The 25,465-nt window shown below is 52.5% G+C and overlaps 1 protein-coding gene across 4 annotated transcripts in view; it reads right to left on the bottom strand.

Annotated features, from left to right (window-relative positions):
* Positions 1–6,922: 6,922 nt before the first annotated feature.
* Positions 6,923–25,465, bottom strand: part of LOC111853763 (serine-rich coiled-coil domain-containing protein 2-like) — a 40,811-nt gene continuing 22,268 nt past the window's right edge. Inside the window, exons 7-12 of one of the 4 annotated variants that reach the window (XM_023831040.2) lie at positions 22,136–22,222; positions 21,222–21,308; positions 19,173–19,277; positions 15,375–15,459; positions 14,451–14,490; positions 11,444–11,647 (exon numbers count right to left, since the gene is read on the bottom strand). In XM_023831040.2, coding sequence (XP_023686808.2) covers positions 11,587–11,647; positions 14,451–14,490; positions 15,375–15,459; positions 19,173–19,277; positions 21,222–21,308; positions 22,136–22,222 — 465 coding nt within the window. In that variant the 3' untranslated portion in view covers positions 11,444–11,586. Of the gene's footprint in view, positions 11,648–14,450; positions 14,491–15,374; positions 15,460–19,172; positions 19,278–21,221; positions 21,309–22,135; positions 22,223–25,465 lie in introns of all 4 variants that reach the window. The other 3 variants (XM_023831041.2, XM_023831039.2, XM_023831038.2) reach the window with 3 other exon arrangements.

Here is a 25,465-nt window from a genome sequence, read left to right as displayed (position 1 = left end):
AGAGTTCTGGGCCAGGTGACATAATTACATTTAATTTTGTGTTGGTCTACTTTCAGTAAATCACTGACCCTGGTTTCTTGTCCAGATATAATCTGGTAATCGCAGTACAGCTCTGTCAACCCCCCCCCCCACCCTTACAAAACATGCACAAACTGTCAGATAGTTTGCCCAGGGTGTTTTTAATTCAAAAACTGCAAGTATAGGTAAACTATTTCCAAACGATCCTACCTATTAGGCCTTCTCTGGCGGTTCTGCGTGTAGCAAAGTTGTCAGCGGACCTGGATGTGGAACATTCTCCCAAACGGATGACGCGGCGTTGCCTCACACAGAAGCAAATGCCACAAGCTTTTATGTAAATCGTCCGGCGAAAAGCCCGTGATTGTTGTTCACGATGAGTAAATATTTGCGGAACACAAAAACAAGCCGTGTGGGTCTTGCGTGGCGCTGTGGTTACTTCCTGGTCCTAGCTGGGCACAGCAGACGCTCTGATACACCCAATACATAGCACCACATGTTTGCTGCTGATACCCCCCTCGGGCAGTATACACCCAGCGGGGGGGTACATATACCACGCTGCTTACTAATTATGGCTGTGGGAGTCAACATGCGATGATAAAGCTTTAAAAACATATAATAAAATTAATTACCTTTCAGAAGGCGGCATATGAGAGTTCGGCGCTCATTTAAAAACATGAGAATGCTGTTTTTCCAGCTAAATATGCTTTTGTGATGTAGATGTAACTTCAATTTTAAAGGGGCCACTAAGGGCTTGGATGACGTCCTCCATCTTGATTACTGCACTGTCCAGTAATAGAGTCAGTGATGTATCACTTCAGGACAGACATACTTTTCTATTATTTTGATACTTCTTATTTTAATTATTAGATTAAGGAGGCTGAGAATGCCGCCCACAAGCTCGGGGGGGGGGGGCGATACTGCACGGGTTGGGGCCCAGGAGAAAAGCGTCACCGGGTGACAGACCACATGGCGGACGCCGGAGGCGAGGCAGCATGCTGATTGGGCGACATGTGGGCCATACATCGTGGGTGTAACTGAGACCTATGGTGGGCTGATCAGGTGACACCAGGGAATTAAACCCCGCCCCCTGTGTAGACTTCCAAGGGCTCATTGAGATGCGGAATGCAGATGACAGGAAACCAGGGGCGATTCTAGACATTTTTAAGGTGGGGAGAAAAAGAGGGGGCCATAACTTAGAGAGGCTAATCTCATCATTGACCAATGATATGTTTCGAATCAGTTAGTGACAGTGGAGTGGGCCAATCAGCTTTCAGTCTCTGCGGCCTCCACCCCCTGTATAATAATAACCTTCTCCATCTGTCCACAAGCCACCATGCTACATAGATCGGGACCACGAGTGAGGAGAGGGGTCCAGCTTCTGTACGATTCGGCATGGCTGGCTGCCACGATTGTCGGAAGTGAGCGGAGCGTTTGCTGCAGCATGAGTGACGTGTGTTTTACCGCAGAATGAGAAGGTCCGGGACACCACCCACCACCCACACCCTGTTCCTGGATACTCTAAGGACATCGTCTGTCGAGTTTGCCCCCTCCCCCTTTAGGAAAGGCAGTCCGTTTTTCCGCTATGCCATCTTTCCATATCTGTTTATTCCATGGTGGTCACCTAGCGGAACAAACTTGGCAGCTTTTGTCAGGGTTATTTCCAGAAAGGCTAAATCTCCCTCCTATTATTTTGCGATCACCCCCCTCCCCACCACACCCTGCACCCGACGAGAGCATGACAGCACATTCACCTACCAGCTCCACCTTATCTCTCCCTCGCCAGCTCTGCTGCACCACATCCCTAGTAACAACAACTCCCCCCCCCACCACCACCACCACCCCACCCCACTGATTCTCCACCCCACCCACTCCACGGGCGGACGGCCGAATTCGCATGACCAGCGCAAAGAGAGAGAAGGGGGAGAGAGACGGACCCTGAAAGAGACGTGAGGCGACCAGGGGAGCTGATTCGCCCGCAGCCATGTGAATTTTTGAAAGCATAGCCAGAAGGAAAATAACGGAGCCAGGGCCTCTTAAAGGGGCAGCGTACCAGCCAGTGGCTAGAAGCAGAGCAGAGCAGATGAGGTCCCTCTCCCAGGCCCGGCTGAGCAGATACCTGCTGAAGTGTTTAAAACTTTAGAGCTGGATTCACAGGCAGCTCACGACGCGGCGATGCGATGCACGGCTCGGGAGAATGGAAGCGGGGGGGGGGGCAGACAGACAGCCGCCGTCAGACAGCCAGGACAGGAAGACATCAAAGGCTTCACATTATTACATTTTTATTTGCTTTCCAGATACTCCCAGCTGTGAGCGACTTCCATCTCTCAATTTTGCACTTACATCTCAGGGGTCTAACAGCTACGTCCCCACGGGGAATAGTTACCTTTAGTAACAAGCTCCTAACGTCCCGTGTATGATTCAACTGGCCATAGAGACTCATCGAGACAGGCATCGGAGCTAAAACGTGGAGCAAAGGGCTTCGCCTTCAAAGCTGAGGTTTAAGAGAGCTGTAATGAAGCTGTGTCTTCCCTCCATTGAGATACAGCCCTATTTGATGGAACACCAGTATCTGTTCATTACATGAGGAGGTGATGGTCATTTAGGGACGAATCACACACAGTGCAAGGAGACCAGAGAGAACAGCGCTCAGGTATTCAAAGGACGAGCGCTGAATTAAATCCGGCGTCACTCTAGCCAAATTCACTGATTGTGAAACATCACGACAATGGAGACAAGACCTGCTTGTCCAGAAACATATAACATACCGGAAGCTGACAGAGATTAATAAACATCGGAAGGAGTCTATGGGTTGCCACGCAAAATCTGGGACAGAAGTGGGTACCGTGCAGATGAGGAGGTGATGTAGAACCTGGTACAGATGAGGAGGTGATGTAGAACCTGGTACAGATGAGGAGGTGATGTAGAACCTGGGCCCACAAGGAGACACTCGTTCGCTGTGAAGATGTCACTCCACTGTCATTTTTTGCCTGGTTTGAACCCATGTGTCTTTCCCTCCTTGTTCTCTAGCTGCATCTGCAAATATGTCATCTGGGAGCAAAGTCAGAAACCTGCTCTAAACTAAGAACAAAGAAAGAAAAAGAGTAATAAAAACCATCCATTGATTTTCCATCCCCACTTGTGCAGTGGAGGAGCTTGGAGCACAGGGCAGTAGGCAGGGCAGTAGGCAGAGCAGTAAGCAGGGCAGTAGGCAGGGCAGTAGGCAGTAGGCAGGGCAGTAGGCAGAGCAGTAGGCAGGGCAGTAGGCAGGGCAGTAGGCAGTAGGCAGGGCAGTAGGCAGTAGGCAGGGCAGTAGGCAGAGCAGTAAGCAGGGCAGTAGGCAGGGCAGTAGGCAGTAGGCAGGGCAGTAGGCAGTAGGCAGGGCAGTAGGCAGGGCAGTAGGCAGTAGGCAGGGCAGTAGGCAGAGCAGTAGGCAGGGCAGTAGGCAGTAGGCAGGGCTACCCCCTGTGGATGGGATGCCAGTCAGCCTCAGGGCACATGCTCCCGGTCACACACCCTGAGCAATTTGCAGACGGCGGTTGACCAAACCACATGCTCAATTTCCAACGATGAAGATTCTGGTTTAAAAGAGGCAGAGGGACATGAACAGCCCTGATGGGTCAATAGGCACGCTGGAGATGGCAGAGTCGCTCTCCTGCCCCCGGAGAAAGTGTCACCGCAGAGTCTAGCGTGGCGCTAACAGGCGTACGCATCACGGAGAACCCATACCTCGGACTCCGGAGCCAACTTATCGCGGCCATTAAAAACACCACGACAGGCACGGCAAAGAAGGGGCGCCATCAGACCCAGGTTAGGTTGTCAAACTCCATCTCATTTCCCTCTCGCATAATTGTCTGATTAAATCCCAGCCTTTCTATTACGACGGAGGTGTGGGCTGCACCCAGCACCCGGCACCGTGCGGAATCCAGTGTGATCCCCGGATTAAAGGTGATTTACAAACGCTCGTCGTCATTCCGACTGACAGACGGGAGACACCGATACCTACAGCCGGAATACTGTCGGATATAAAAAGACAAGCGCTACGAAGACGGCAATTTACCATCATGCCGGAAATTGTTACGGGGGAAATTGTTACGGGGTTACTCTGCACGCCAAAGAGGGGCGGTTTAAACTTTTGAGGCAATGTTTTAAAAGGTTTTTTGATTTACCACATGCCGCTGAATGGTGTCACCGCGACGTGAATTAAAACACAGGAACCAGGATGATTTCATGCCTGTAAAAAGAGTGGCCTGGCACGACGGCTCCAAGACCGTTTAACGCCTCCACGTACGTACGTATGCCCATTTCCTGCCGGCAGGAGCTAATTCTGCAGTCCCCGTACCGTGAAGGAGACTGAATCTTGCGGGCGGCTCCTTCGCTGTCCAAAGTTCTCCGACGGGAACGCTGGGGGAGCAAAGTGTGAGGGGGTGCAGCACGGATGATTTCGGCATGAGCCACCTGTATGGGGACAGGAAGTGAAACGTAACAGTGAAGAGAGAAACACATCTATGTTAAAATAGTCATTCTTCAGCTTTTCTTGTTGGGACAGAGGATCTCACAGTAAATTAATAGATTAAATATATAGATTAAATAGATAGATAGATCGATAGATAGATAGATAGACAGATTTTGATGGAGCTCCGCTTTTGAGGGAGACATTTTTTTCCTTTTACAAGCACGCTGGTGTTTCTGAGACGCGTTCTGGGCAGATCCTGCATATGTGTCCCTCAGGAGTGCCCTACCGTTGCAGCTACAGAAGGCAGGCTGCCGTGCTCAGCTAACACACCCCCCCCCCATTTTAAATCACCACTGGCATATTGGCCATGCCCTAGCTCCCAAACGAGCTTCCTGTCCGTGAGGGATGGCCGGAATCGTCCGCCTCCCCCGTCACGCGTTCCCATCCCGCCCGACCTCTACGTTCCTCTCCATTCCACCGGATCATCGCCAGAGTCCGGCGGCCGTAACGATGAAAGATGGGCTCTCGGCGGTCCGGTCACGGTCCCCATGACAGTTGGGGGGGGGGGGGGTGGTGGAGTGGAGAGGGTTTATCACCACCGTGTGGACGGCATCTCCATCCGCGGCCTGTTTCAGTCCCACAGAAAAGCCATCTTCACCACCTGATGGCAACAGAAGATGAAGATGCCATTATAAAAATAAAACCCCTCAGCTGTTACTCACGGTCCACTGCCCCCCCCCCCCCCAGCTGGCTGTTGCAGCCAATCACTGAGCTGCAGTGCGAAACAGAGCAAGCCCCCCCGACCAGCACTACTCCTCTACAGATCACGCACTGCAATCCCAGCCCCAACGGCAAAACATAACCCAAGTCAATGAGATGTCAGTCAACGACGCACATCCTGACCTGCTGCCCCTCACTTCTTTTCAGGCAGATGCTAGATAAATAAACCACACTCCTCTGTTGTTGTTTTTAGAAGGCAGCCAAGTCAGCTAATGGCTTTAGCTTATTCATAATTAGAAGGCTAACAATACACTTAAAGATTCAAACGGGCATCCGGCGTAAATAAAACGGGGCTCATTAACATGCACGCAGGCACATCTTTGCCGGAGGTCTTATTAAATGTTAACATTTTATGCGAGGAAATGTCTCAAACGCTGGGGGCTGGAAGCTGGCGTTGCTTCAAGGCTTTTCTGGGGAGAAAAAAAAAATTAAATGAGAGAGAAAAGCATTGTATGCATTGTATGGGTCTTAAAATTCAAAAACAGAGAACGCACCCCCTCTCCACCCACGCCCAGACCCGAACAAACGGCCAAGGTCCGATCTGCCCGCATCTGGTAAGGAACTGCGAGACTGATTCTTTAGAGGGCAGCGCTGGGCAGCGCTGAAAGGTGACATCTGATGTCTTCCTCACTCCTACACAGGTGACGGGAATTACATTGTTTCTATGAATGGGAGCCCTTCAAAGTGCGACGAAGGCCAGCCCTAGACTGGTGCGTGCCTGTTCATCGACTGCTTGCCGTCAGAGCCACACGAAGACTTGCCTGGGTCCCTGTCAAGCTATAACGTGTCTTGTTTGCCGATCCTAGTATTTCTCATGCCCCCCCAGTGTCTGGGCCCTGGAAAATCTTTCACCCCCTTATGGGGGATCCTATTCACCCTAGTGACCGTCGCCACGTTCCCTCTCCCCCGAGCAGCCAAGGCCCTCGATCCCGCCCCGTCCACCTGTCACCGTTACACAAACATTACACTTTACCAGATGGGGCCCTTCAAAGACACGCCCTTTGCTTCGAAGGTCATCCTCATGCCAGGAAGGTGTCGCTGGTTACCCACCAACCGGTGAACGTGGGGAGCCAACGGATAGAGGACTAGAGACGGAGGGCGGTGCCATTGATGTAAACAGTCCTGTTTAAAGGATCTGCGCGCCGGTATCGTATTCTGATCACCCGCTAATTAACTCATCAAACAGGCACCCTTCAGGGAGCAATCCAGAGCTGCACTTATTAATAACTGTGGCGCGCTCAGAAGCCTGAGGGGGAGTGTCACAGCCCCCACCCCTTTTGGAAGGAGTCACAGCCCCTGGCAACGAGTGAGCCGCTTAGTTAAAACCAACAGGCTGCAACCACCGGTGGGGGGGGGGGGCATCCGCAGAAACACCTACTCACGCAGTCTCCCGGGAAGACTGTGTGACAGGGACACGGTGACAGGAACGCCGATGTTTAGCTTTTCGTCCGTGATCCTGCACACCACCGCAAACAGAAAAAATTATGCAGAAAGACCAGGCCGAAACTGACGGCTCTACGGCGCCCACTGCTGGTGGGAGGTCACATTTAAAAACTTGGGGTGTTCATGGCACAACTTGACCGAAGTGATGATTTTTCCCGGGGGGGGGGCTGACCGAGCCCTTAAGTCTTTAGGTCAGGAGTGTAAAAAAAAGTCAAAGAGACTCAGGACTCTCATTCGCTGCCATCTTTATTTACGCTCACAAATACAGACCAGAACAAAACAAGAACAAATTAGTATAATATGCTTAATGTTTGCTCTCCTCCAGCATCTCCAAACATCATTTAAAGTGCATCCAAGTTTCCTTTAAATTACAGACAATTACATGTAGGAGTTCAATATCTATACATACTTATCATTAGAGCGTGTAGTCAGGTTTTTTACAGTATTGCACAAATTTTACAACCGGAAGATATGAGAATGCAGCAGACGTGGCAGTACAGTTACTAATGAGTAGGTGCACATCTTAAAGACTGCGATACAGTGTCCAGCGACAACGGCGAAGGGAGTCCTGGGATACGTGAACCTTGGGGCGCCGTAAGTGCGGCCTTGCATAGCGTAGCATGGTGCTGGCCGGCTGGCGGGGGGGAATAGGGGCAAGTCACAAACACCGAGGAAACACTGGGCCTGCACATACGCATGACCGGTAAGGTCGCTAAACGGGATGTGATCAGAGTGACGGTCACAGAGGGTCAGCGGGGGGGAGGCGTCCCAAAGGATAACAAGTGGACACCAGATCCTGCGTCCCGGGGGGGGGGGGGGGGGGTCTTACTGCAGCACTGGCCAATCCTCCACTGTCCGTGGTAACTCGTTCATGACGTTACTATGGTTTCCGTCTGTGGCCCCAGGGGAGAAACGTAACAAATGAGGATGACCTCGGTGCCGGTGCGAGTGACAGGTACGAGGCCCCGACTCCCCACCACTGCCAGGGAAAAACGTACAAAAGTGTAAATAAGTCCCTAATGATATGATAATAAGCATAAAGGGATAAATGATAATGATTTCCAGGCGTATCCCGCTGTTTTGGTTGATATGTTGTAAATTGGACTATTAGCCATTTCTGGCTGAAACTCTTAAATAACAGGGAAAAGAGAAATGGGCTGGAGATTAATCTCGAGCAAGAACAGCAGAGAGAAACACGGCCCCACGGGACACCGGCAGCCCCGACCGCCCCAGAAGAGCAGATTCAGCAAAAACGACCGTCTAAAGCCGTCTACGCCGTGCACTTGCAGGAACTGGTGGGCTGAGTCATTAAAGTGTTCCAGGAGGCCACCGCTGGGTCCCAGGCAGACCGCAGGGGGGGACACGGCCTGGCCGTAATCAGCCCCCTCCTCACTGGCCACCCTGCCAGGCCACAGACACGACCCACCTTGACATGCAATGGTGAGGAGAGTCATCACACACAGAGTCTGCGTGCTGCTGATAGGCAGACCAATCGGTTTAGGTCGAGGGCACGTTTCGTAGAAATCCCTCCACAGCAGAACCTTCAGCATAGAACCATGGATGCGATAAAGAGAACGCTGCCGGCTTCCATTGTGTGATGCGGCTGATATATTAATGCGATTGTTTCCAGCGATGCAAATGCGACAGCAGGTAGTATAGCAGCGCAGCATGAACTGCATTCTGTGCCTTTGCAGAGGACGTTTAAAGTTGGCTCAGGCTGCTATACATACACATTTGTCCAAAAGGCTATAAACAAGGAACTATAAACCAGGAACAAACCGATCCCAACAAACCAATAATGATGATCATTTATTGCCTTAAACGAGCCTCCTAAAACCACAAAGATTTCCCAAGACCTTCTCAGGGGGTTGGGGGTCAAGACTGGTTTAAAAAATACTTAAGAAAAAGACGAGATCAGGCAGATTAGGAGTTGGGCAGCATTGCCCCTATGCTTTCGGCCTTATATGCTGATGCACTGGGTGATTACTTTGCCATTTGGGGTAACTGAGGATGCAGGGGAGGGGGAAGAAAACTGAGCACTGAGGTGTGTGTAGGGGGGGGGTGTGTGTGTGTGTATGCAGCTGAAATGCAAGAACAGGCAGGTGGAAACACTTTAATGATAAAACCTTTCTTCGGAGATTATCGCGCAGAGGTTAACAAGCTCCTCGCTAATTATTCTTGATAACAGCCCCCGTCCCAGGCAGGGCTGGGCCCGGTTCCAGGCGAAACTGCTCATCGGGGGCTGCCACAGGCCTTTCGAGAGCATGCCACCTCCGCTGGTCAGGGCGCCCGGACCGGGGTGGCACGGCCTGGGCAGAGGCGGCAGGATTAAAGAAGCTGTACAAACAGCGGCACAGGGATAAGTATGCTTAGCCAGTCTTTTTCAAAGATAGAGACAAGACAGGATGAGGGGACTCTGTCAGGCAATTTGTTCAGAGCTGGCAGCATGCCATGGCGGGAGGGAGGGGGGAGCTGGTGGGGGTGGTCCTGACTCAGATCCTCCGCTAGGATGTTGGAGCGGGAACCATGGCTAATGCTGACCTCTGCCAGCATCAGGCATCCTCTCCCTACCATCTCAGCTGCATATACACACTTTGAAGTCCAGGACCACGTGGTGCTTGCCAGAGCGTCCGTCCGTCGGCACCCAGGGAATACCGACGACAACAGTTAAGATTTCAATGTGACGGACCGGGGCCCAAGCCCCCACCCCACCCCACCCCACCCCAAAACGTGGCCTGAAGTTCAACAGGACCCGTCTGACGGGCAGGAGCAGCGGAATGCCAACTGGACATCAGACCTTGGCTGTATGTATCCTTGGCACACAATCTAGGCGGCTTTTAAAAATCGAGAGCTGCCAGGGCTGTACACACTGTGGCTTTCATTGAACTCGCCTCCTGCGCATCTCATAACCACGCAGTGATATTGGGAGACAGGAGGAAGCGTTTCAGGGTGCAGGACTGGGGAGGAAGATGAAAGCGAGATGTTTAGGGTACAAGCCGATTCCCCAGTTACTGCTGGGCGGGTGCGACAATCATTTTGAGAGGCTGATTGTATGTATTTAGCGTGTCCTGTGAGTGTTTCGATGACAAATGAATGTTTGCCATTGCAGTGCTGTTTGTTTAATATGTCCTCCAATAGTGAGTCAGACTCATCAATGTGACTCACTCCTGCTTTACCTCAACGGTTCTGCTGTCCCAGGGGTGGGAGGGCCTAGGAGGGGGTCAGACCAGGGACAAGATCTGAGGCTCAACAGGGCCGAGCCGAAGCCTCCGATGTACTTCTGCATCTCGCGGATCAACTTTTTGGAATCTGTTACATGGGAGGCATCTAGCGTAGGCGGAGGGGCATTGGGAACAGGCTGGGAGGAGGTATCTGATTGGACGGTGACCAACATGGACTGAAACGCACCAATGGGAGGTGATGATTACCAGCACAGGGGCAGAAGTCTGTAAGATGGCATCTTACACACCAATAATCCAATGGAAACACCAATCTACTTTTCGTTCTGAACTTCGGGAAAGAATCCGGAATGCTGAAGCCCTCCAGATTGTATAGCACGTTTTTTTGTTTTTATTTTTTTACAATCTTACCTGCCTGTTTCTCCCCCCCCCCCCCAGCACAATACCGGCTAAGCTCTTGAAAGCATCTGGAAGGCCACACCAGCCAGATGTGAGAACAGGCTGCTGACTGACAGAATGCACTCCAAGTCAGGAACTCATCGACAGGGCATGGAATGAGTCATTTAACACATCTGATGTTTGGCCCTACACATCCAGCATAGGGTCTTAAATCGTGGTCACGCTGCTTCACTGTCCTCTGTGGCGACTCACCCCCTCACCTCACAACGAGTGGCGTGTGAGAAAAACCATCGATTGGAAACCTTTCAGTCACAGGCCTTTGGGAGGAGCGGTAGTTGAAGGGGAACTGTAGGAAACAGCTGGCCTGCAACCCCTCCCCCCCGAACACAGAGACACCGTCAATAAACTGCACAGCTATCTACAGGCAACAAATTAACTGCACTCAGAAGACAACTGACCCAGCCTTCGCCTCTCCCACATTCAAGAGGGGGCAGCTCAACTGTGCTGCAATTTTCATAGGGATTGTTTATTTTGTTCGGGTGCTCAAATGTCTACGATTCGACTCTCACTCTGGCCAAGATTCTCCCGCTCATTCAGTCATAAATTAAGGGAATAAACAAGAGCAGAGAGGCAGGGTTTCAATCATCTGAACGTTGGTTGTCCAGTCGCTCATTATCTGCATGACCCGCAGGGTTCGGTGAGGGTTACAGGCCATGTTTCTGGTGTTATGGGTTTGCCAGTCAGACTATTGATGTATCTTTGGTTTGGGGAGACGGGAGTGGGGGGAAGAGGTCGGCCCTTTGGCTCTGGCCAAGGAGCACTCAGATTCCCTGCCCCCTGAACCCGCTCCGAGCCCACGCAGCCGGGGGGCCCCAAAGGTGGCGACAGGCAGGGTGGATCCCGATGTCTGAGGCCTGAGGGTAAAACTGGACAAGCCTCTGGAGGGGGCTGCCAGCTGCTTGGTCCTCAGATGGGGACCTGGAATACTCCTAGCGCCCCCCGAGGTGGGCAGCCTGGAGGCAGGCATTCCCCGTGCTGGGCCAAGGTGCCGTGAGGAGGTACGAGCTCTGCCATCTGCCTGGGACTTAACGAGGGACCTCACGGCCACACCAGAGTCTGAGACGGACTTCCCAGCCTCTTCCGTCTTGGGAGGCAACTCAAGAAGCTGGCAGGGTTGGAAGAGCCCTGGCTCCGAGCGGGCATCGGCGGCGGCATTCGGGGCGAGAGGGGAGCGGGGCCGGCTCCCTGGCGTGCCCTCATCTGATGGCGGGAATGAGCAGGGGTCTCCGGGGTCTAGTGAAGAAGCTTCTCCGGCTAATGCTCCCTGGACAAGGTGTTTGCTGATCCGGGGGCCTGAAGGCTGTAGTATTTGAGGCTGTGAGGAAAAACAAAAGGCGGTGAGAAACCGAAGAGGAATGGAAGCTACTAGAAACACACAAAAGATGCTTAACCTGCCGCCGTGACTTTAAGCTGGCGGGCAACGCGCTGGATGGGACAGGATGGCAGGTTTCGGGACAGACCTTCCAGTCTGGTAGCATGGTAAAGCTCACCGAGAACTGGGGGCCAGAACACGATTACGGCATGGCTGAGCTCTGCAGCAGCGGTGTGGCCGAAAGAGGCACGGGCTCCTCAAGGGGGGAGAAAAAAGCCTGTGAGCCCCCCCCCCAGGCTGACAAACAAGGAGAGAAAAAGGTGGGCGGTAATCTGGACCGGAAGCAGCACAGCGAGGCACCTTCATTTACAGAAATGTTAGTCTCTGTGACATGGCACCAGGGCACCCTCAGCCCGCCTCGTTAACATTTAACGATGCTCGTTAGGAGGAAGATGAGAGCCGCTTCCTGGCTCTGGACAAACGGCCTTAGGGTGCTACATGGGCTGACCGCCACTCAAAGAGGGGACAGCTACGTCAGAGCCGGACTGAAGTGAACGGCAGCTGTGATCGGGGACACCTTTCCACCGAAGCGCGCTGCACAGTGCCCCCTGGTGGCCACTAATAGAAAGCTTTCCATAAAGCCATTTCTGCTGCTCTGTATTCCTCAACAGGTCAAGGACCACTCGCGTCTGGCTATACAGTATCTTAAAAACAAATTATTTTTAGTCCTAAATTTAAAAGAACGTTCTTTACACATCTGACTTAATCCGTACAACATGGCTGCAGCATCTCTTAGCTTGCGTAGGAAATTTCCGCGAGTCATCATTAACAGAGTTAAAACCCTCTCCTTTCAGCGCGGCGTGAGACCAGAGGATCCAGTGCGTCCTGGCAGTGAAGCCACCAGAGCTTTAAAGTGCCACTGATTCAACAGCTCATCCACGGCACGCAAATCTGACTGTGTACATAATCACGGGCAGCGCGGTCGGCTTTGAGGTTTAACATCAAAGCTGATGGCAACGCACAAAGCTCCTGCAGCTCTAAGCCCCATCGACACCCGGCCCTCACGCAGAGGGAGATTCTCTGGTTTAACGGCACCACCTACTGCCCGCCACTTCACACTGCACCCCTCTCGATGCACTCCATCTTTGTTTCGCCGGGCAGAACACGCTACACCGCGGCTATAGCTCCTGCCGGTGATCGGCTCCCAGCTGTGGGAGTGGGAAAAGTCCCTTTTTCGAGTTTCCCTACTGGGGACAGTATTAGTTGCCTGTGCAAATTCTGGGTGAACAAACAAGGCAAGGTTTTATAATTATACCCAAGCAAACAGAACCCACTGGCAGCCATAGAGTGACCCCGCCCCCCCACGTCGCCATAAAAAAACGTGTTAAAGAAGAGCTCATCTTCTCATTGGGGACCCTGCCTGCGCCCAATCTAATGCCAAATACCCCTCAGACTTGATGTTACTAGGCTGCTGACCGCTGAATCACGAAGCTACTGCCCACTGCTCCGCTTTAATCCTTTCCGTCTCACTCAACCGAAGGCCCGTTTGAATAATCAGGACAGATAGCCACAAGCGACTTCAACGGCCGCAGATCACTTTAAATAACTGCTGATATTTGACGATTAATGATATTTGAAAAGACAATTATCAGTCAGCCACTGACTAAAAGGGCAAGGAGGAGGAGAAAATCAACTGTAAATGAAAACAAAGTCGCAGTGAGAAGCACAAATCAGTAAAGCACCAGCCTGCTTTTAGATGCAGCTCTCGGGGAAAATGAACCCAGTTTCCCGCCATTCGTTTAATAGTGTGTGTGTGTGTGTGCGCATGTGCGTGTGGGGGGGGTGGGGTGGGGAGGCGGCCCTAAGTCTTTCTGAATTAGCGTATTCGCGAAACACAAACAGAATTAATAACTAAAACTCAAACATTCATTCCACAGAGCAATTCCCCAAACAAACACTGCCTGTTACAGTCTTCATTTCCTCTCCAGTGATTAGCTTGAGCCGAACATGCTAATTCCCAGAATTTATCATAGCAGCACCTGGGCAATTTTTCATCATCTGCGCTTGCATTTAAACTTCGTGTGTTTCATACTTGCATCCTGGCAGCATTTATTAGCACAGTGCGTGACGTTAGATCATGCAGTGCGTGACGTTAGATCATGCAGTGCGTGACGTTAGATCATGCAGTGCGTGACGTTAGATCATGCAGTGCGTGACGTTAGATCATGCAGTGCGTGACGTTAGATCATGCAGTGCGTGACGTTAGATCATGCAGTGCGTGACTTTAGATCATGCAGTGCGTGACGTTAGATCATGCAGTGCGTGACGTTAGATCATGCAGTGCGTGACTTTAGATCTTGCAGTGCACATTTCCATACCCCAGGCTCCATGTAGCGCTGTGCCTCTGCACTGCGCTAACAAACATCGCGGCAAAACCAGACCGGAGAAACTGATTGATTGACACTCCGGGACATCAAACGAGGTTCCTGAGATGGCCCGTTTTCCACCGCAAGAGCACGGGAGGACACAGAGGCAGATAAGGGGGCGGGGTTAAATAGATGGACAGCATGGTGCTGCACTACTGGGGGAGACTGGCAGGGGAGAGAGGTAGTCTGAGGGAAGATGGTGTGAGCTTGATACAGTAGACAAGAGCAAAGTGGGCCCAATGTTGGCCTTCAAACACGGGAGGGGGGGGGGCAGCAATGGACACCCCCCAGGGTCATGCAAAGGGCGTGATGGTGGGGTGGAGGTTGTGATAGGGATGGTGGTAGACAAAAGTGGAGAAAAAAAAAAAACAGTACTGTACCACGCTTTATCGCGGAAGTAATGCACTAGATGCTCCACTTCTTTCCCAAGGCATTATGGGAGACGTAGGCAGAGAGGGAGAGAAACAGGAAAGCTCAGTCACACAGATATCAGTGCCTGGTGCTAATGTAGACCGCATCTGCATGTTAAAACTGTGGCAAATCCACAGACACACTCAATGACAACACGCACACACACACGCGCACACACACACACACACGCGCACACACACACACACACACACACAAACAGTAGTCCACGTTGACCAAAATCCTCTGCACTCTCTCCAGTATGTACAATTAAGCAGCCCCCTCATATACACACATGCAGGGCAGAGATCTGTGACAAGCGGGCAGGGGGCAGGGTGCCATGCCCCCACCAGACTGAGCGATGCTGCGGGCACTGTGTCCCAGACGTCCTGTGGAGGGATGTCCCAGGAGAAAGTGCATCATGTGCTGTGAATTGGGGGGGGGGGGGGGGGGGGGGCGGACAACAGCCCTTTTCAACTCGGATGGAAATTTACATGTATCGATATAATCATGAGAAAACTCCCACGTATACGTGTGTGTAGGAGTGCCTGTACTGTCATTCTGAGGTTCTTAGAGCAAATCGGATTCCTTTTTTCTTTTGAGACCAGAGATATTTCCTCGATTTTAACAAAAAGCAGATTTTTTTGTTGCTTTTACCGAATAGATATGGACATCAGTGTGATCCTTCACTAAAAATAAGGGGCACTGGCACAAGAAGGACAGTGGTATGTGGGCGGGGCGGGGGGGGACGAGGGTGACCAATAGAGCAAGGGCTATACAGAGTGGTGGGGGGGATGGGGGGCAAGCAAGCGATCACGTGGGCAGGTGGGTGGCACTGCAACACCCAGGCGGTAATGGGGCAGGGGGGGTGAGAGGGGGCGGCACGGGTAACTCACTCTGCTGGCGGTGAGGCACGAAGGCCTGGGGGGTCCCCTGGTACAAGCCCTGCCAGGGGTACAAGAGGGGGACAGGCAGCACACCCTGCGCAGAGAGAACACAGATGACGAGAGGGACGGAGAGAGAGAGAGGACAGAGGAAAAGAAGGAGACAGAGAGAGGACAGAGAAAGAGAGAGGGAGGAGAGAGACAGAAAGACAGACAGGAGAGAGAGAGAGAAACAGACAGGAGAGAGAGAGAGACAGAGAGGGAAGACAGACAGGAGAGAGAGAGAGACAGAAAAAGACAGAGGAGAGAGAGGGAGGAAATAAAAAGAGAGAGAAAGAGGACAGAGACAGACAAAGAGGAGAGAGAGAGAGAAACTGAGAGACAGAGAGAGAGAGAGAGAGAGACTGAGAGAGACCCACAGCTGATCCCACCATGACAGTGTGGGACGGGTACATTTTTAGAGAAGCTACCAGACCTCCAGCCCTACAGATCCACAGAGAAGTGAAGAAAACTGGGGCAGACTTAAGCTAGACGAGGCTGAGGTAGAGTCAGGCTGACAGCTTTAAGGGTAAAGGTCAGAGTAAGGAACAGCTGGGCGGGGCTAGGGCATGAAGACAGGAAGCGGGAGGTTAGGCGTCAGACTTTCTTATAAGCATGACGCTGAGGGTGGCAAAATAGACCCAACAGCACTGCCAACACGAGCACTAGACAGGCTGAAGCTCCAACAATGCTGTCCCTGGAGCAGAGTATGGAGAAGTACCATTTGTGCTGGTTGATGTAACGAAGAGAGACAATAAGGCGTCAGAAGAGTTGCTGTGAGGTTTATTCGCTCAGTTGGGTGCCAGAGAGACCTAAGGTCAGTTAGCACCGTGAGCCTGACAATATTTATAACACACCCACGTTGGTCGGTACCGCAGACAGATACTGCGATCCTGTTGACCTTCCTCATTCCTCACCCATCGCTGGCACCCCGCCTGTCACACGGACACCCGTCTCCCAGCAAAGACACAAGAAAAGGGGCCTGACGTCGATGGCCCAGATCAGAGGAGAAGCCAGACAGTAATCACAGCAGGGGGAGTGAATGGAGGATCTCTCCAGGGGTGCAGGAGCAAGGGAGAAGGAGCTACAGTCGTCATAATCTGTTCCTAGGTAGTTCTGTCAGGATCCTCAAATTGGGCAAATGCAGGCTTGGAGGGCAAAAGTGGCTGCGGCTCTCCTAAGCCCCCCCCCAGATCTGCAGTCGATTTCCTGCATGGACGAGGCCGCGAGTCTCCATGAACAACGTGATTATGTTCAACCCCCTGCTTGACAGCCATCTGGCTAGAGCGCCACCTGCTGGGGAGGTGAGGAGGGGGCAGAATGTGGGAAGCGAGCGGCCGCCTCCTCTACTCCTCCACCCATGCCTTCAGACGCTGGAGGAGCTTACAGGAGGAGATGCTTGTGCACATGTGCATGCCATCACCGTGCCTTTAGCCCAAATGCTTAACATTATGGCTGCTAATACCATCAATGCACTTATTTAACCCATCACTGAAGGCTGCTTTCCACTTCATCGCGCTTCTCATACAGCATGTTTGTTTTCTCCTCTTTCCCCAGAAGGTGATGCAAAAAAACGCAACCATTCTATACTTCCATAAATATTTCCAAAGATTACAGTTTCTAGCCAGAGGGAAGCGTTGTGCTACTCCTGACTGGTCTCATCATCTTGTCGGAGGCTGTAGGAAGTCAGGCCAAGCTCCGAGGAGGTCCACAGGCATTCTGGAAGATCTGACCCCGGATCATCATTTACAGCCTTCCAGAAGCAAGCTGTACGAGCGCCACCATTAGCACCACTGGCTTGGAGTTGGACACCGAATCCACTGGGGTCCTTCTTGGCCATTTTCTGTCACTTCTACTGTCTACAGCCGTCTAACCGTCTTTACTAACCAAGCCACAGGCAGACAATGCTCATAATACAGCCAAGACTAACAGACTAACATGCGATCGGCAGCTATCGCATGCTGCTGGACCTCAGGCAGGTCGGCCCACGTCCCAGCAGCAGAGCGTACAGCACCTGGCACTCTAACGTACGTCGCAAGGGACACGGTCACAGAAGCACAGACCCTGGAACCACAGTAAAGATGCTGAATGGCGAGAACTATTTATATATACACTGAACTGTATCCTCACGCACATGGAATGGACACAATTAATCACCCCAGTAACACCAGCAGCTCATCTTGTGAAAGTGGCAGTTTATCGCTTATGTTATATTTACATTACATTCCACATCATGCTGGCCATAAGCGGTTAGTGAAGCGGTTGACATTAAATTAAGTGTCTACGATGTGGGCGTCTGTGACCAGCAGCAGGAATATGTCACCGGCCGTTTCTCCTGAATATCAGACTGGCGCTAAGCAGCGCGTGCGGAGCCAGAACCTCGGCAGCGGGGGAGATGCAGTCTGCTTCCCAGACGGCACGCAGGGAACGGTCCGGCCATGTGGCGGAAGCAGGCCCCTCTTTCACCTTCCGATGGGAAACCGGAGGCCTCGGATCAGCAAAAATGTCAGGGACAGGAATATCTGTGATGCTCTGGGCCGAAGGCGGTGGTGGTGGGTGGTGGGTGATGGTGGGGGGGGTGGGTCGGGACTGTCATGGCTCTCCAGTCCTGGATGGGGGGGGAGGGGGGGGGGCAAGCGAGATGCATCCCGCTGACAAGCCCAGCGAATTGAAGGCCTTCAGAGGAACATTCTGGAGCAAGAACCGCCTTGTTTACCCATTCCGACTTGTTCATTATCTGAGACAAAGGCAAAAAGATATGCAGGCTTACTTCCCCATCGCGCACGGCTTGGTGGAACTAAACAGCGGGGGTGGGGGGTGCTCCATTCACGTGGCGACCGTTATCGGGACAGACGGACGCCTGGCTTGAGAAACACGGAAAAAGCAGATGCCACGCTTTAATTTAACTTTCCCCGACTTATCTCCGCATGCCGTTCGTGGCACCCCCTTCTAAGCGCAGTGGAATTCAATTAGCGGCCCACAGATTCTCTAGCCAGCCCCCAGCTGCCGTGTGCTGTTTCGGGGCACGTGTGCCTTATCTGCCGTTCGCTGGCAGAGCGTCCACCCCCCCCCCACCCTGATACCAACACCTGTCCGGGGGAACTTTATCGTCCCACTCAGGTGTGCAGCAAATGGGGCCGCGGAGCGTGACCAATTTCCCCTCTCCTTTACGCGGCTTCTTCTGAATCGCAGCTGTGAAGATAAAGGGGGGGGGGGCTTTACAAAAAGCACAATAAGGGGAGAAACACAGAGGCAGCTAGAAAAAAGGCCTCTCGTCACGATTAAACAGGCCCGGAAGTCTTTGGGTACTGCAGCCATCTTACTTGCCGTTGCCTCGCAATGCACCCATCCGCCCCCACTCTACGAGCCAGGCCCAGTGGCATTGAAACCAGTTGGGACCATCTCACCACAAGGAGGGCGCCCCCTGGTGGAGACCGCCCGCCACTGCTTCACACCCACGGCCCAGGAGGTGCCCAGCAGGTGCCGAGACAGATCTTCTGAAGATCCAGAAACGTGGGCGCCTCACCCCCACCCCAGCATGGGCCTCAATGCTGCACACAGCCAACGGCATGGCGGGTATGAAACCTGGAATCCCAGTTCAGACAGCCAGGGGGCATAGTGGTTGAAGTGAGCCACTGTCACAAATTTACAGAGGAAGCACTGTAGCGATTCTGATCAAGCACCTCTGATTAAGCTCAGGGCGGAGCTGTCAGCGGGTCCCTGGGACCCGTCGGCACTTTCGGACTGATTCAGACGAGAAACGGGCCTCACCACACTCCGCGTCCAGGGCGTCTGCGTGGCCTTGTCGCTGCTGCTCCGTCTCTCTCCGGAGTCTCTCCTCCGGCACGTGCACCCGCCGGCTTGCACAGACGCAGACTGCAGAAACAGAGGCATAGATGGCTGCGTCAGGGCCACACGCGGTGGGGCGGTTCGGCTTCGCGGAGCCACTCGCCGCAGCTTGTTATGTTTAGCTCTCAAACCTCCTCCCAGCTGGAGGGAGGGGCCTGCAGAGGAAATGACATCAATCAATTACAGCTGCTGAGGGATGAAGACTCGACCAGACGTTATTGAAGTAGCTCCATGTACATTTTCATAAGAAAAAGAAAAGTGGGAGATACAGAGGGTAAGGTGTCTGAGCACGGCTGGACCGCAACCAATCAGGAGCGCCACTCGTACGGCCAGAGGTCCTCTTGCGAAGGGATAGGGTGGCTGAGTACCCGGGCAGGGCGGGCGAATCACGACACAGACAGAAAGCTTCCAATCTCACGGCTCCGGAAGCAGGTGAATAAAAAAAAAACACAAGGATCAAACTTGTGACTTCTTGCTGACAGGCCGTTCGACCCGCTACAGAGGGCTTAAGGAGAGCTCCGTCACATCAGGAGGGGCGAGAGACGCGATCATAGATCCAGGGGTGACATGAGGAGACCAGGAAGCGGAGGAGCAGCATGATGACATTAGAGGCATTACATACATCATATACATTCAGCCAACAAGAGACTTTGGCCACTATGAATGAAAAAGATGTGCATCCCTCGCCGAGCTCAAAACTACAGAAATACTAAGAAAGCTAAGAAAGCACAAAGAAGGGCACAGGCTGTATGAATAAAGAGACAAAGGACTTCGGGAGATTCAGGCCGTGCCCGAGCTCCCTGCTTTAATATACCAGGAAATAGGGAAATAAAGTAATGAAGGTTTCCCTCGTATTTTCCCCGCAACTGAGTGAAAGAGCGAACAGATTTTTGCAACAACCGCCCAGTGTCTTCCCAGAAGGCCATGGGTGCCAAGGGCCGGTCTGTAACCTGTAATGTTACCCTCAGTGCAAGGTACCGACGGACGAACTCCTCTATTCTGCTGAACTTCACACCAGGGCGTGTTCCAACGTAAATTTAAGGTGACTTTAATTCCTCTTTATGTCCCCTTGGGGCATTACGCTTCTCCTCCTTCACCATACGGTAGATGCAGATGTTAAAGCGCTAAAGCTCTCAGGCGCTTCATTAATAGATGTTCTGGGGGGGGGGGGGCTTGCAGGTCTGAGCAGAACCATCATGCTCAGGTGAATGCACCCCCCCCCCCCCCCCCAGACCATCACAACCCGAGATTCGAGAGCGTGCAGGCACAGCCCTAACAGCCTATTGGCAGCGGCGGTGGCAGAACATTCCGGCGCTCGGGCTGTGCCTGGAGGACAGAACAGTGGCCAGCTCATGGCGGGGGAGGCACCATTAGCTAATGAGCCGACTGGAACGGAGCGAAGCGGGCCGCGGCCGGGCCAGGTGCTGGGCAGATAGGACAGGAGCCAGGTAACGCAGAAGGAGGTTATTCACATCAAAGCCAAAACGTTCCAGGTAGATTCAAGAGCGGGCTGCACTGACAACAGGGACACATGGGAATGCATTCATAAGGTCTTTCTGCAGTTAAACCACTGGAAAATCCACTATGATGGCCCAAACTCCCCATTCTCTGCAAGCCCAGTCTTCTCAGGAGATCTCTGAAGACTCACGGTAATCACAGGACAGGAAAGGCCTGGCCGTCTCTCTCACAAAACGCTGAAAAAAACCTTGAACAGCTTTTAAAAAAACCAAAGAAATCCAGTCCACAAAATACGTATTTTTTGGGTAGTTCGATTCTGTCTAGCAGCACAACCTTAAATATCCCGTAACAGTTATGTAATGAAATGAACGCTAGCTGCTTAACACCACTCAGTAATTATTTTAATTGTGCTGAACACTGTATCCAGCTTCAGGGGATCCCTGACCATTAGCTTAGTTACAGAAAAACAAGTTACAAGGCTTTCCCTGGAACATTCCGCTTGAGATCTCTCACCGTTTGTTGAGTCAGCAGCGAGATGGTTTCCTCTTTACTCCTCAGCTCTTCCCGCAGCTCCTGAACCTCCCTCAACAGCGCCTCCACCTGGCACAGAAATGTCACACAAAGGCAGGCACCTTAGCGAGAGCCCGCGGCTCCGTGACAGATACCTCTGCGGCAGCTGTTCTTCAGCGCTCAGAACCCGTACCAGGTCTTATCAGAAGCGTGGCTTGGGGGGGGGGGGGGGGGGGGGGGGCACATTACCGCACACTCTCCATCACTGTCCACTTTAACCCAACGGCAGCCGTGTCCCTGGGCGATTCTGCAGGTTTCAAAGACTCCTCTCCCCCCTGTTAGGTTTATCACTGCTGAAGGGAAGTGGGCCCAGTAGCTGTAGCTCCCCTGGACTGTGGGACCCCAGTGCCAGTCCCAATGGAGATGGGGTAAGCGCAGGGTGGGTCATATAAGGGACCCCGACCGAATGCTGCATGCAGCTTTAATGAGGCCCAGCCCACCAGGGCGGCGCCGGTCACCACACGCTCTGGCCTCCTCGACACCACAGCCTTCCCAAGGGGCCCCAGAGGCTGCCGCCACCTACGAGTCACACGGGTGAGATTCCTCCTTCAAGGACTGATGTTCGCCAGCTCACGAGGAGGAATATATAACACGTGTGTCACTCCCGTGGATGGGGGAGGGAGACGGCAGGCCCTGTCCCGCTGTCGTCAGGGAGATTGGAGGGGAAGAGGCTCGCTGACTCATCCCCGAGAGCCCCCGGGACAGCGGAGCAATTCCTGCACCTCCCACAAACGGGGCGGGGGGGCCACAGGACCGAGCCAGCAAAACCCAAACCCTTCACTCTCGGACGCAGGCAGCCAAAAACAGACCACGGCAGGTTCCGGTGCACTGCGGCGCGGAGGGAACGGTGGCCTTACCTGGAAGGCAGCACTGGAGTCTTTATTTGGTTCTTGACTCTGGGCATCTGACTGCAAGGCCTCCTGTATTGTGTCCTCAGCCTCACTCTGAATAGGGGGGGGGAGAGAAGACAGAGAAAGAGAAATGAGATGGAGGCTGGAAATCGAACCCGACTTCTGGTGCCAGCCGCTAACCCCCCCCCTTGCGTCACGCTCCACTAAACCTCTCTACCCCCTCCATGTGTGTGATTACACCCTCGTTAATAACATGAAGATTAAATCAATATTTCGGTCTGTGTCGAACTTGCGGCTTCCCAGTTAAGCAAACAGATGTTAATAGATCTGGGTTTGTAGCGGTAAGCAACTCTCTGGATTTTAATGTAGGCAGAGAGCACCACCAGTGTGCAAATCAGGCCCTGACATCCTGATATTGCGAGTAAATCAACGTGTGACAAGAGGCATGTGATGCACTGAGCCTATTATAGCTTATTACAATTCGAATGGGGGGGGGCAACCAATGATATGCTTTGAATCAGTGAGTGACAGGGGAAGGGGCATTCCGGGGGCCAATCAGCTTTCAGCTGGTGCCCCTGTGGTCCCGCCCCTGCCCACCACAGAGCAGCAATGGCGCGAACCGCCATTTCATGTTCAGAAGCCTCGCCATTAGTGACTGGACCATGAGTGAACGGTTGTGAGGATATTAAGGGCAATTTAAAGCACATAAACCACAGAGTAGCACTGGATTGTAGGGTTAAGGATGGCAGTATGAACATATAAAATGATCCCTTTTGATGTGGTGAAAAAGAACATGGAGTCCCTGGGGGCCCGCCAGGACACTTCTAGATGCTTCTGAGAACAGTGGGAGCAGCAATCCATCTCTCCTCAGGCCAAGGACCCTGATTGATGATGCCAGCTGGAGGGAAGCATCCAGAGGACAGCTTAAGAGTCTGAAAACAGACACGCACATGTTTGTTCTTCTAACAGGGGTACAATCCGTAAGAGGGTGTCACAGGGACGGAGGGTAGGGGGCTCTGTCTGCAGCCAGTGAGCGCTCAGTAGGGGTCATGTGATTTGTGCGTTAACTAGTCCCCATTCCTAAATACAGATTCACGTCCTCTCCACTGCAGCCACTGCAGTCTTGCTGGGCGTCCTGGTGGCATTCCCTCCCGGCCTTGACGACCAGATCTTGACCCTCCAGTTGTTGTGCGCCGACCAAGGAGGTGGGCGGAGAGCCTAAGGCAGGGTGCTGCAGAGTCACGCTCGCACTGCGCCAAAACAGCCGCCATTTAGGCCCACCACACCTGAGCCCTGTCTCCACAGTCAAGGAGCCAATTAAAGCCACAAAGACCTCCATAGTTCACAAAGGAATATCAGGCCTTTCAAAAGAAGGACGGCAGCTGAGGACGCAGTGGAGGGACCCTGCATTATGCATGAATAAATCCCCTACTATGAAAATGTCTGCCAGTTAAAATGAGCATACATAATTGATAGGCTGATGGACTAGTGTCATTTCCACAATTAGCATTAAACATTTTCCCGGAACAGTCCTCGTGACAGTCGTTTAGTGAGAGACAGGACACCTTGGGACAGACTACCGATGTGCCACCATAGAAAAACTGTGCAGGCCAGCACAGCTAATCAGCACATTATGATTTATAAATTGCCCATGTACCTCTGGCTTGTGGACTGTGCTACCTGTGACAGGCTCCAAGAAACCCACCCCCGCCAATCCGGCTCAAAATAAGAGTTTGAAAGATGGAGGGATGCAGTATCTGCGGGGGGGGGGGGGGGGGGGGGGGTACTGCAGAGCTGGACTGTGATCCTGTATGTTGCATAGCCCCGGAAAATGCTGGAAGGAAAACACTCTGCAGAGGAGTTCCAGGGTAGCGATCAGCTCAGCTCCTGATAAACATACAGACCTCCTGACAGACCCTCGCATTCGTGCACAGGGGGAAAGACTCACAGCACCTCCTGGTGGAAAGCTCCGGACCCAGAACTGATTTCCCTGTGATGTTTCTTCATCTGATCGAAAATTATCCAGTCGTGCCGATTATCCATCGTTTTACATCACTCAGATCAGGATTTTCAAGGAGTTTCCTGGTATTATTTCATATGAAGGCAGGAAGAAAATGTGCCTGTGGACTCAGGATGTAGTCTAACCTCCAACCTCTGGAGGTTTGGAGCCATGCAGGCAACCAAACCGCCCTCATTACAATCACCGGCACCAGCTGGCTGCTGCAACCTCCAATCCACACGAAGCCATTACCCAGGATCCTCCTCTGTGCCGACTGGTCGCATAACAGAGATGCAAACGCAGCCAGAAGCCCGCCTCTTTAACGACACGCGTAAACGGCATTGGTGTTAAACAGCCACCTGCCATTTATTACTCTCCGAAAAGCCAAAGCGACTTGTCACAAACCGTTCAGCCTCAAGCTGAACCGAAAAGGCCCTTGGAGTGAGAGGTGATCCTCCATTAACTACAGAATCTAGTACCAGGTTTGCGCCAAGTTCTAACAACTGCACTGGCAGAAACATCACCATTAAGAGTACCCCCAAAGCTCAGTGTCACCCTGCACCCACGCGACACCCACACGGAACCACGCCTTGCCCATGCAGGAAGCCGCACTTCAGGCCGACGGCCTGCAGAGTGTGCCCAAACGAGCAACTTATGCCCTGCTGGGACACGCAGCGGGCTCAGAAGTTGCCAGAAATTCTGGCACCGCTCAGCAACAACTGCATTTACTTTCCTCCCCCGCGTTAATTATTTTGTTCCAGCTGACGAAGATCAATTAAGTGATTATGGATCGAGTGGTGCAGCTTCTCGCTGCTTTGTCATGGGTGCAGGAACACGACTCTGAGCATTATAAGAGCTTATATATAAACTACACATCAAAATTAAAAGGCAAAGCAATCATTCCAACGGTGCTTTAATTACACGCATGTCGTTTTCTCTACCGAACCGTTCACTAATTCCTATTTTAATATCCATATACAGGCCTGGGGCAGAGGAATTAAATAACTATACAGCCACCATGGTTATTTATTGAGGGAGGTGTGCTCTCAGGGCCATTACCTCCATGTACCACGCCCTGTGTCCCTGTGTGCACTCCATACCTCCCTCCACTAGGGGGATCTCTCCAATCTTTGGTGGGCCAGTGGTAGGGAAGGCATCACACAACAGCTAACTCACTTCAGCCTCTAGATATGGATATTTCCAAAATTACCACGGCAATTTCCACATTATGGCAGCGGGGGAACAGAGTTCACAATGGCACGGTTGTCAAAGGTTTTAATGACATTTAGACAGTGGGGTCATAGCCGACGTTTGGCGACATCTGCAGAAGGTGTTTT

The sequence above is a fragment of the Paramormyrops kingsleyae genome, chromosome 20 (assembly GCF_048594095.1).
Source record: "Paramormyrops kingsleyae isolate MSU_618 chromosome 20, PKINGS_0.4, whole genome shotgun sequence".
Classification (NCBI taxonomy): Eukaryota; Metazoa; Chordata; class Actinopteri; order Osteoglossiformes; family Mormyridae; genus Paramormyrops; species Paramormyrops kingsleyae.
This window is presented reverse-complemented; position numbering and strand designations above follow the sequence as displayed.